The 11,893-nt window shown below is 34.4% G+C and overlaps 1 protein-coding gene across 2 annotated transcripts; it reads right to left on the reverse strand.

Annotated features, from left to right (window-relative positions):
- Window positions 1–694: 694 nt before the first annotated feature.
- Window positions 695–11,377, reverse strand: LOC110669885 (DNA repair protein RAD16). 2 transcript variants are annotated; one of them, XM_021831727.2, is made up of 16 exons: window positions 10,855–11,368; window positions 10,399–10,527; window positions 8,935–10,127; window positions 7,773–7,895; window positions 7,614–7,687; window positions 6,800–6,863; window positions 6,532–6,678; window positions 6,360–6,445; window positions 5,672–5,741; window positions 4,751–4,876; window positions 4,114–4,344; window positions 3,279–3,383; window positions 3,018–3,170; window positions 1,391–1,479; window positions 1,220–1,300; window positions 695–1,090 (listed from the first exon to the last, which is right to left on the reverse strand). In XM_021831727.2, the coding sequence occupies exons 1-16, from the start codon at window positions 10,898–10,900 to the stop codon at window positions 1,018–1,020; spliced, it is 2,790 nt and encodes a 929-aa protein (XP_021687419.2). In that variant the 5' UTR covers window positions 10,901–11,368; the 3' UTR covers window positions 695–1,017. The 2 variants fall into 2 exon arrangements, with proteins under 2 accessions (XP_021687419.2, XP_058006006.1); XM_058150023.1 differs by lacking the exon at window positions 6,532–6,678 and having other exon boundaries at window positions 10,855–11,377.
- Between the last annotated feature and the right edge of the window lie 516 nt (window positions 11,378–11,893).

Raw genomic sequence — 11,893 nt, forward strand, 5'->3', positions numbered from 1 at the left:
TCTATGCAAATCTAAGCAATTGCATGATCTTTTTGCGTAGAGATAAATACCGTAACAATTCTTCTTTTAGGGCAGAAATAGATAGCAACAAAAAGCTTTTGGTTGACAGATGATTGCATAAGCACTGAAGAGGCCAAAAGGCTAGATGCAAAAACTACATCAGAAAATTTCAAACATGAGAAATGCTGCAAGCATCATGTACAAGAGCCAATTTCTACATGCGGGCTTCCAATTCGGTGAATTTCCAGAGGAAAGGAGGGTGAGCTTCCGTAGCTAAAGAGGCAGCACATATAGGCTATAGCAATCTTATCAGCACAAAAATTTATCTAAAGACATTTTTTAAACAAAATTTATTCAATTATTTTACAAATAAATTCAAAGAAAATTGAATGAAGAGAGGAAATAATTATTCACCCCAATGTATGTTTATGGGATAACCTACCCTATAATGAGAAATTTTAGAATACAATTCTTGTATGTAAATAATTTTATTATGACCATTGATTATACTAGATTCATTGATTATACTAGATTCCATGTGGATCCCATAATAATCAACAATCAAAATGTATCAATTGTACATACAACTGTTGCACTGAATAGTTCTCACCTTATAGGCTTTCAAGCGAAAAAACCTCAATGGAGTAGGAAGGCAATAGACCTTATGTTGAACATAAAGAACTTGCGAGGCAAGTGAGAAAGGTAGACAAAGCAAAATGCTTCCCTCATCTCTCAAGCAGCTGAAGTTGGATAACATTGTCCAATAAAAATTACAATATAGTTTTACTTCTAAGTATTCATCTAACCACTGAAATAAGACCTAAATCTAGTCAGTAGTCACCAAAGCTTACACCAGCCACTTAATTTTCATGTAGGTTAATTACCAGTACAGATATTGACTGGGCAAATACTCAAAACCATCCATAATATTAACACTAATAATAAGACAAAATTACAAACATTTATATACTTATAGTTTTTACCACAGCCTACAAAGAACTGCACACAGTTTCACATTCAAGTGACGAATAAAAACCGCAGATCTGCCTCTGTTAATTTTCCCAGGGCTTCTGACGAGCCACCAACAGTCCTGTGATAAGAGGCATCATAAACAAATATTAAACAAAATGGAATTCATCCATTAGAACAACATAAGAAAGCTGGAAGACACCTAAAAAAAATAAATAAATAAGAAAGCTGGAAGACATTTAAGACTAACCCTTCAAACACTAGCTCCTTTTTTTCTTGCAGCTGTAAAATCCTCTCCTCAATGGTGTTCTCAATAATAAATCTCACAATTCTACAAATGCAAAGCAAAAGTAGGCCCTTAATGTAAAACTACCTAGCTTTGAATTTCATAAAGTCTTGCAATAGTAGGCTAAATGCACACCTGATTGGTTTGTATTGCCCTATCCTATGAATTCTATCTTGAGCTTGCCGCTCCACAGCTGGGTTCCACCAAGGATCCATCAAGAAAACCTAAACATGAAACCATGATTTAGAATAGCATAACAACTGGGAACAAAGAACACACACAATGTATAATTACCAGAAGAAAGGGAACATAAAATTGAATATAATGACCAGGTTGTTATAAAGGATCAAATAATTAGAGTACAAAAATGAAAAAAAGGAAAAAAAAATACATGAAGTCGTCACAAGGAAAAAAGAAGAAGAAAGATATTCACCAAGTTTAACCAAAAACTAAAAACTGAGGTTTTTGTGACAAGTTTTAATAAAATGGTAAGAGTGAATAATTATTCACCCCCTGAGATTAGGTCATAATTACTTTCTAGTAGTAGTAGGCCCATGCTGTTTGGAAATGAAATTAATCAGTCTCCGACATTTGATTTAATAAACTATTTAGTCCCTTAATCCAATTTTCCGTTGGTCAACCGTTCAGAAAACAGTTAAAGGTCTAAAATGCATGTGAAATTTTGAGAATACCCCATTAACAAGTAAAAATCTTTTTCCAAGAAAAAATTTTTAAAGAAACATTTTTCAAAATTTTTTTCTAATTTCTTTTTTTAACTTCTAAAAAATAATTTCAAAAAAATTAAAAGAAAAATGATTAATAGAGGGTATTTTTGGAATTTTATATGTATTTTAGACCTTTTGACTGCTTTATATCAGTTGACTAGTAGAAAAATGAATGGAGGGACTCACTGAATCAAATCAGTGACCAATTAATTCGAATTTTTAAACACCAGAGAAACTAGTAATTGTGACCTAATCTCAGAGTACAAATAATTATTCATCCTCAATGGTAAGAAAATTCACACAAATCACTTGTAAAAATTGGAGTAGTTTCCTGGAAAAGTTTCCCAAGAAAACTAGAAAATTGAGTTTGGTGTTCACATGTGCTAGTTCTCCAAATAAAGAACTGGAATATCAGTTATCTAGTTTTTCAAAATTTAACTAAGATTGGAAAATATTTTCAAGTTGTTTTCCAATGTTTTTCCTTTAAAACAAAAGTTTTATTTTCCAAATGGAAACAATGATTTTGCTACAACCAAAATTATACTATAACTTCTTCATAATTAAGACTGAATAATTATTTCGGAAACTATTTATTTACAACAATAAAAACTTAATCATATTATTATAAAATAAATGAATAACACATTAAAAAAATTTTATAAATAAAATAAGTTTTCATCTTTTTATAATTTTTTTTTTGTAATTATGAAAGATGACATTTTTTTTTTGAATTAAAAAACTGTTTTCTATTATTGACAAATGAATGTATTTTCCATGTTTTCCCTTGTTTTCCATAGAAAATGAAAACAATGTTTTCTTAGAATATGTAAACAGTTTTCTGCTTTCCACAAGTATACAGGCCTTTATCACTTCATTTACAATATATATTAAAAAAAAAAAAAAAAAAAAAAAAAAAAACCTAATTAAATTAAGTGAACAAATTATTTATGTTATTCACATGCCCCATTATTTGCATCAAATTAACAGAGCATCATGGAAAGAAACGAACCACCACAAGAAGGAAAAAGTGCACTTACATGTGATGCTACTGTCAGATTTAGAGCAATGCCTCCAGCTTTCAAACTCATTAAGAATATCTTGCAATCTGGATCCTCAGTAAATTTCTTGATAGCAGCATCTCTTGCAGGCAAAGACATGCTTCCCACCAATTGAACGCAATTTACACCAGACTGAAGAAAGAAAACCCCATTAAAAGAAATTATTTTCAAAAAAAAAAAAAGTTCAAAGACAACTGGAAGCTGATATAAGAAGACAAGAATGCATACACACATATATACCTTATGTAGGGAGTAGCTTATGAGATCCAAGAATGAAGTAAACTGGCTGAAAACAATTCCTTTTGCAGAACCATCCCTTTCAACCATAAATCTAATTTCTTCCCTCTGCAGCCATATAAACTTGCTTCATCACAACAATAATATACTGAAAAGCTGCAAATTAGATATGAAATGCAAATGCTGCAGAATTTATTAAGCTACCCTATAAAATACCCTTATTTCTTTTAAAACAGAGTTGTTAACCTACTTCAGCTGCTTCAACCTTTCAAAGGAATATTTCTAATTCGGTAACCACTTTCGCTCACTTGTTACCATTTTCTTCTGAGAAAAGATTGCAAATGGGCACAATAATGTCAAAGCGACAATGATGCAGTATTGGAAATTCAAATTCTATTTAGGAATTATATTCATTGTATGATTAGGAAGTTAAAGAATTTTAGTAGGTTTAGAATTTATTATTTATAAAATTCTATTAAGTTTATTATTATTTAGGAAGTAGTACTTTAATTATTTAGGAAATTTAAGTTTGTATAGGATTCCTAATTAGTATTTAATTAGGGTTTCTTAATCCTAATAGTAAAAGGATAGTTAGTCTATAAATACCTATGTAATTTAGGTATTTTTCTTAGACTATTATTATGATATTAATGACAATTGAGAGTTAATAAAATTTTGAGAATTTTTTTCTCCCGATTCCTTTGTTCTTCTTGTTCTAAATCAGACAGTGGATGGGAAATATATGAAATGCTCATATAATGCTTTTCAAATCATAAAGCAAGTTCTTTTATTAATTGAAAGAACAGAAATGAACGTAAGACTTTCATGCAAAACATACCAAAGCTTCTATCTTTGTGCTTGTCTGAAAATCATTTAGCTGTATTCTGTTGAGAATACTAGAGGATTTAAAACCCTTAATGGTTGTCTTAGCAATCTGATCTCCACCACCAGAATTTGCAGTCAAATCAACAGTAAGTAATTTAGAACAGGTAGGGCAGGAGACTTGTCCCAAGGAAGCAGAGAAATCAAGCAGACAAGCCTTACAGAAGACGTGGAGACAGGCAGTGACCTGAAATAACAAGAGTATTAGATGGGAAATCAATTAATCAAATTGTACATTGACATTAGAAACTGGGAATGTGAACCAACTCTTTGTTTACATTCCTTGAGCATTTCATTATCTTGAACACAAGGGATGTGAATGTGAAATCAAGAATATATGAATTGTTATGACCTGATTTTCATTCCAATATGGAGGTTAAGTATTAAAAATAAGGAGTGGGAATGAGCCCTCCTTCCCATTCCTACACTTTCATTCCCAGTATCCAAACAGCCCCTAAAAAGCATTAAAAGTTGATAGAAGAATATTGAGCAAATTACTTAAGGGTGAGAGAACATGAACAAAAGGTTGGGAGTGTCGTGAATCAAACATCCAAAGATAAGAAGGAACATAATAACAGATTAAGAAAACTCACAACAGGATCTTCAACAGGATCATGGCAAATGCCACAGTCTTGCTCACCATTATGAGCATCAACCAGTTTTCCTTCTTTTTGTACCGCAGTTTTAGAATATTCCACAAGGTAAGGATGATCAACTGCCTGTAATTTGGCACCAAGAGAAACAAGAATAATCAATGGAAGATAATAAATACAAAAAGGATGAAGCTTTTCAAAGAATTTAGTATTCAAATTTGAAAATCAAAATCAGAAGGGGTCAGGTTTACAGTTAAAATTTTCCCCTTGCTTCACAAAACTCTTGCATTGAAGAGTAAAAATTTCCCTATTTGTTTTTACGCAGAAACAAACAATGGTAAAAACAAATTTTCTTGGTACTACTTATTGACCATTAGGGTTATAAACCCGCTCAGTTAGAGAAGAAATAGTAAGGAACAGAAGAAAATAGAGAGAAATAGAGGAAGAAAAGAAACAGAGAAACATTGATAGAATGAACAGAATCTTGTTATTTCTTGAATGAGTCTCTTCCAGCTACATAGCTGTTACTTATAAAGCTTCTTTCTCCCTAGAATAACTCTTCCCACCACTATAACTACCTTTTTAACAATTCCAGCCCATCAATCCAGCTCATCTCAGCTACACAACTATTAATCTAGTATCTTCCTCGCAAAACTACAACTCTTTCTCGCTTATTCGCTCATCTATTCCTTATCATTTTTCTTCTTAAACCTTGTTCTCTTATATGTGACATTGGCTTAGCATGAACATTCATGCCATAGGTATGTCTAATATCAGTCATCTACTAAACTCAGAATCAGCTAATAATCAATTAAAAAACCCATTACATAAATGATTTATAAGTAAATGGCACTTTTGTATAGAACATTAAGTTTCCAGATTCAACGAAATTAAACTAACACAAAGGAATAATTCATTCACCTGCCGCAAACGAGTTAGAAGGTCAAATATGTGTGCATAGTTATTCATCACAGTTCCAGCCCTAACATATCTGTAAAGGAAAGAAAGGCCAATCAGTCTTACCAAGTATACACAAACGTCTGTGATAGCATAAACATATCACATTTATGGGGATTGTAATTAACAATAGAAAGGGCACTGAAAGAGTCGTATGCATCTAAGATAAGAGTTGCAGAGATGAGAATGTTACGGTGGACGAGTGGCCATACTAGACTAGATAAAGTCTGTAATGAGAGTATTAGAGAAAAGGTAGGAGTGGCGCCAATTGAAGATAAGTTGAGAGAAGGGAGATTGAGGTGGTTTGGTCATGTGAAGCGTAGACATACGGAAGCTCCAGTTAGACAAGTAGAGCACATTAGGTTAGAAGATAGAAGGAAAAAAATGGGTAGACCTAAATTGACTTGGAGGAGAGTAGTACAACATGACTTAGAAGTATTACACATTTCTGAGGATTTAACGCAAAATCGTTCAGAGTGGAAAAAGCGAATCCATATAGCCGACCCCAAATTTTTGGGATAAAGGCTTAGTTGAGTTGAGTTGTAATTAACAATAGAAAACACAAGGATCCCTTTACATTGGAGTAAGAATGGTTGACCGGGATATTGCAATTTGCATGAGAAGAAAGCAACAAAGATAGAACATGACTTACGTATTAAATTGTGCCTGGCTTTCATTGTATGATGACTGATAATAATCTTCTTCTTTAACATCCAGAGTATCACGCCTCAACATAACCTGGAGAAGAAAAGGTGCAGGATTGATATTAAAAAGCCCACAACTAGCCTAGTTGTAAATCTAAACTTACAGTGGGAGAACTCTACCATCCTAGGAGGAAGAGCAAGGTCAGCAGCTCTGCCCTTTTTGGTACGTCTAAGCACTATGTTTCTCAAAACTTTTTGTTTCAGCAATATCATAGCTCTTTTTCCAATGTCATGAGGTCCATATGCTTGTATCGGATTAGAAATGTACTAACAAGGAAAAAGGAACCAACATATATTACAATTAAAAAACATGCTCTGTAACTATAACCCCCTGGCCCTAGGTAGTTATAATAATAAGAGAAGTTGAGAAGAAATCTGCAGAGCTTACTTTATTCCACCAACAAAAATGTCTCACAGAACTGTGGGGGCAGCTTAAGCATTGTGCTGATGACCTGTAAGTGGGCAGTAGGTTAACAAATATGTAAGTTCATTAAAATTTCAATCAAAGAATGATCCAGACAAGAAACAAAGGAGAAAGAGAAAAGGCAGACAGCAACATGGGATGAAACTAAACTTGACAAGCAACCATCTCAACAACCAGACATTCTAATAACCGAATGAAGGGGGAAAAAAAAAGAATTAAGCAGCTAACAATAGAAAATGGCCCCCCAGATATAAGGGAGGGGAAGAGAAAGAAGAAAAAGGGGAAGGAATTTTTTTTTTCTTTTTAAAAAAGGAATGTATTTTAAAAGTCCAGATTCTTGTTTAGGCATATATGATATATCAAGTACATTGTTACAAATACCTTTACTGTCAAATTTTCAAATAGAAATTCCAAGTTCAGCAGCAAACATGCAATATTTAACCTGAAGGTGACATGTCATATGAAGATGAATTATATCTGTAATTAGCATCAACGAACTTCAACAGCTGTAAGACCGTGGTACAGAGAAAATGACATAGGTTACTAGGTGGGGCCCCAATAGGCTGAAATCCCATTAGGATTCCAATTCTTGATGTACAAAAATCATTTTAAAACGCTGCTTGCTTAAGGAAATGAGAAAAATATACCTAATATAACCGTTGCTTTGATTTATATACCAGAAAGAAGCACGCTAATTTAACATCAGCCTTACATTAGATTCACAAGCAAGGTCAAACAGATCATAAAAACCTATGAATCTCAGACCATACCAGCATACCTATAATCAAGGGTTCGACAATCACAATCCTTGCACAAGTAATATGAGTATGGGACTATTCGCAGGAAGCGTACCTGTGTAAATGAAAGCCCAAATATATAAGTTGGACAACAAAGTCCTCACTGCTAATGTAAATTGTTCTAAATACACTGAACTTACCAGAGAATAAAGTTCTCCAACACGATTTTGAAGGGGAGTGCCACTTAGAGCCCATTTATATAAAGATTCTAAAGCAAAAATGGCTTTTGCAGTATTACTACGCCTATCTTTCACATAATGAGCCTATTTTGGACATTAGAAAAAAAAAAATGAAAGAACAATTTAGAAAGCAAAGAAAGTATGAAGAATTATACATATTATCCTATAATATTCCTATAATGTGGGGGAACTTTTGAGTAAGAACAATTTAGAAAGCAAAGAAAGTATGAAGAATTATACATATTATCCTATAATATTCCTATAATGTGGGGGACCTTTTGTGAAAGATTAAAATGTACAATTAAATGAAGTTAGACAAGAGATACCTCTTAATATTTATAATACTAAATATCCCTTGAGACATAATATTCCAGCATTCGTATCAAATCAAATGCATTATAAACTAACAGAAAATAAATGTAAATAAACATAACACATCATTAACAGATTTACTGATTTTGATTCCTGTGTTAGAGATAAAATAAATGTGATATTTGCTTAATCCAAGTCACTGATTTCAGATGGACTAACAACAGTTGGAATTTTATGACAGAATTATCTAACCAACCCACTTCTTGGCATAAAATAAAGTGCAAAATTAGCTATTGGATTTGGTTAAGAAAAACATGAATTATCACATTATCAGCATCGTCAGAGGTTCTTCCAATCCCAACTTCAACTATTGCCTGTAAAGCACAAAGATGAGTGATGAAACTATAAAACATAAACCAATCCTAATAATAAATTTAGCATATTTTCGTTTTAATATTGTTTCAGAGAAAATTAGCATTAATATCTCATGGGAAACCATAGCAAAGTTTGAGATAACATTCTAGAATTCACTTCAATTGTATAAACAACCAGGAAACTCTTAAAGAGGCATAATGTTACCAATTCTGTTCTCTACATTTGCTAATATATTAACTCCAAATAAACAGAGTTACCATCATGTATGTTGATATAGAAAAATACAAGGGGAGGCAGTGCAGAAGATCTTAACATGATACAAGATCATTTATTACTATTATTTTTTTGTTTAAGTTCACAACACATCAAACAGTGGCAACTTCATATTCAAAGGAGAAGAATAAAGACACCAGCAAGTTCCTTCATGCCATCTTACCTCATCCAAAATAATGCGATCCCACTTCACCGAGTGCAGAAGTGATTTCTCTTTCCGCAAGGCTTGTTCAACTTCCGAGTTCTCCATATCCTCAATATCATCATCTACAAAATGCTGTTTCCTTTTCTTCTTCCAAGCTCCCTTCATCACATCATCCTGAAATCCACGATTTTTGTCTTTACCAGATTCTGTTTTCTGCATAGAAGCTGATGGTACCGTTTTGGGCTTCTTCCTGTCTTGCTTAGACTGCTTTGCAGTTCTAATGGCATCAGGACCACAAAAATATCTCAGGTGAATAACAAGTTTGTTTTCATGGAATGACTTTCCACAGTAGGCACACTTTTTCTTAGGCGGCATCATGTATTTTCTGAATTCAGCCTCAACAGTACTATAGGTTGTTACAACAAAATCATAACCAGAGAACTTTTTAAAACTCTTCTCTCTATTGGCTCCATGATAAACCAGCACCTTGGTGCTTCCTTTTGTAGTAAATCGATCAATCTCACTTACCCACTGACTCACTGCTACAACAGGACAGACTACAAGGGTGGGTTTGATTCCACTCAAATCAACAGATGAACCTGGTAAAAGTGTGGCTCCAAAGGATTCCTGGGTTTTCCAGAGAATTTCTCGTTTGGCAAGGACCAAGGAAATTGCTTGAATGGTCTTACCCATTCCCATCTCATCAGCAAGAATTCCCCCCTTGGTCTCTGACTCTTCCTGCTTCAAAGCCCAGGCCAACCATTCCTTTTGGTATCGTAACAAAGGCATAATCAACTCTGATGGTGGTTCAGCCGTTTCATTCACAATACCATGTTGATGATCCAAATCAACGTCTTCGGCTAAGTGTTCATCAATCCATTTATCATGTTCTTCTTCCCAAACTTCCCACATCAACGGTGGCCCTGACCTATTTTTATCCCGCTTCCTTCTTGACCTATATGCTCTCTTCCCTTTCTCTACAATAAATTTAACTCGAGCTGCTCTTGGTGGTTGAGCTGGTTGTTGTTCATTATTAAACTCAATTTCTGTCATACTTATTTTAGTAGAAGGCTCCGGATTATTAGAAATATGAAGATTACTAGAACTCATAAAATCCAGAAAACTACCTTCCTGATCATCTATGTCAACAACAATTTTAGTATTTGCTTTTTGTTTTTTGCGTGTAATCTCTACATCTTGAATCATTTCACCTACAACAATATTTCAAGGTGTGAGTGAGATAACGTGATTCAATGTCCAACAAACCTTTCATATCACAAACCTCATTCATTTCAATGGAATAAAAGCTCCTTAAAGGCATTCCCTTAATCATTAATTTTCATCAAAACTCCAAATAATCTCATTCCAAATCATTCAGATTTATCAGTGCACAAAACTTCAACCAGAAATGTCAAAACAAAAAAAAAAAAAAAAAAGGAAAGGAAAAAATGAACAAATTAAAAGAAAGGATAAGCAAAGTACATTCATCACTTGAGCTGCTATCATCAGAATGCGAAGACAGCACGTACAATTCAACATCAGAGCCACAGCCATGCGGTGAATTATTGCCATCAGCTTCACTAGAGCAATCACGTTCCCCTTGCTCATTGTCTGCTCCAGCATTATACATCAAAAAAACTCAGAAACAGCGCAACATTGATTGCAGAAAAAGCAATCTAGACATAATTAAAACGTATTAAATAATTTGCAGAGACACAACATCGACTTTTATCATCAGATTAAACAAACCAAAAACAAAATACAAAATCACAATTTCCACGACCATCCAAACCCTCAATAAACCCTCAATCACCTTATTTTCAAAACCTAATCATCAAAATTTTAAAATTACGCAACAACCTAAGATTCAACCTCTTAAATCTTACAAGCCATGTCAATAGAGGAAAATCAGGAAGTAATGAAGAGCAAAAACCTTACCATTCATCGAGGGTTTGGGGATTCTTTTACGAGAACGAAGCTCCATTTTCGTTTGGAAAACGAAGTAGAAGATATTGAGTGGTTTTAGGTTTCGACAATCGACCTTTTGGGCCTTACAAAATAGAAGAGATTGATCGATTGATCGATTGATCGAAGGATAGAGAGGAGCTCGAGAAATGAGCTTTTGGTTTTAGAACAGTGAGAAGAACTCGTTATGGCCTTTGTCAATTGGCTGCAGGAACGCTTTATAGCGAGTAGGCTAGACGGCGGGAAACAGAGTCCTGCAGTCTGCACGCGACCTTCGCTTAGGCCCAGAGGCTTAAGCAACACTACGCATTACCAAAGGTCTAAAAGGCCCACATATATGGAGGCTCGTGCCTAAAACCCAACCTAGCTACCATCCTCGCTCAAAGTCTCAAGACTCATCAAAAACCTACCACCCTAGCTCAAAAGTTTTAAGACCCATCAAAAACCCTAGCTGAGATAGTTTATACCCGAAACCTGATAACTCAACCAGGCTTTGTGATGTAGCGCTGCAAGGAGGATCACTAGGAGCACCCTCATCCTCATCCATCATTGATGGGGAAATCAGCACTGAAACACATACTAAGATCTCTCAAAATTGAACCACCTGATTTATAGGCCCTTAGCACATTGACACCCATGATAACTGGTAAAAAACTAAAATTTACTCAAATCCTTTAAAGTTCAAGATCATGACACTCAGAGAACTCTTGCTTTGGAAGAAATTATGAAAGTTTTGTATAATCACCAGAACGAGTAGATAACAGTGATGGTAGGCCTATTCGGGGTCCCATTTGTACCTTCCGGTCCAACCCTCCAAGTTGCACCTCATAGGCAACCACAACAATTGAACCCATTCCCATGCCATGCAAAAGTATAAAAGCCCACACGCTGACTGAAAATCTCCCATGTCCACCATAACCATCCAGCCAACACACATAGCCAGAGAACCATGGTTGCACAGGTCAAAAACAGCATCCCTCACCAATAAAGCTTTGAACCTGCAAAGATCTAT

This window comes from Hevea brasiliensis, chromosome 7 (assembly GCF_030052815.1).
Source record: "Hevea brasiliensis isolate MT/VB/25A 57/8 chromosome 7, ASM3005281v1, whole genome shotgun sequence".
NCBI lineage: Eukaryota > Viridiplantae > Streptophyta > Magnoliopsida > Malpighiales > Euphorbiaceae > Hevea > Hevea brasiliensis.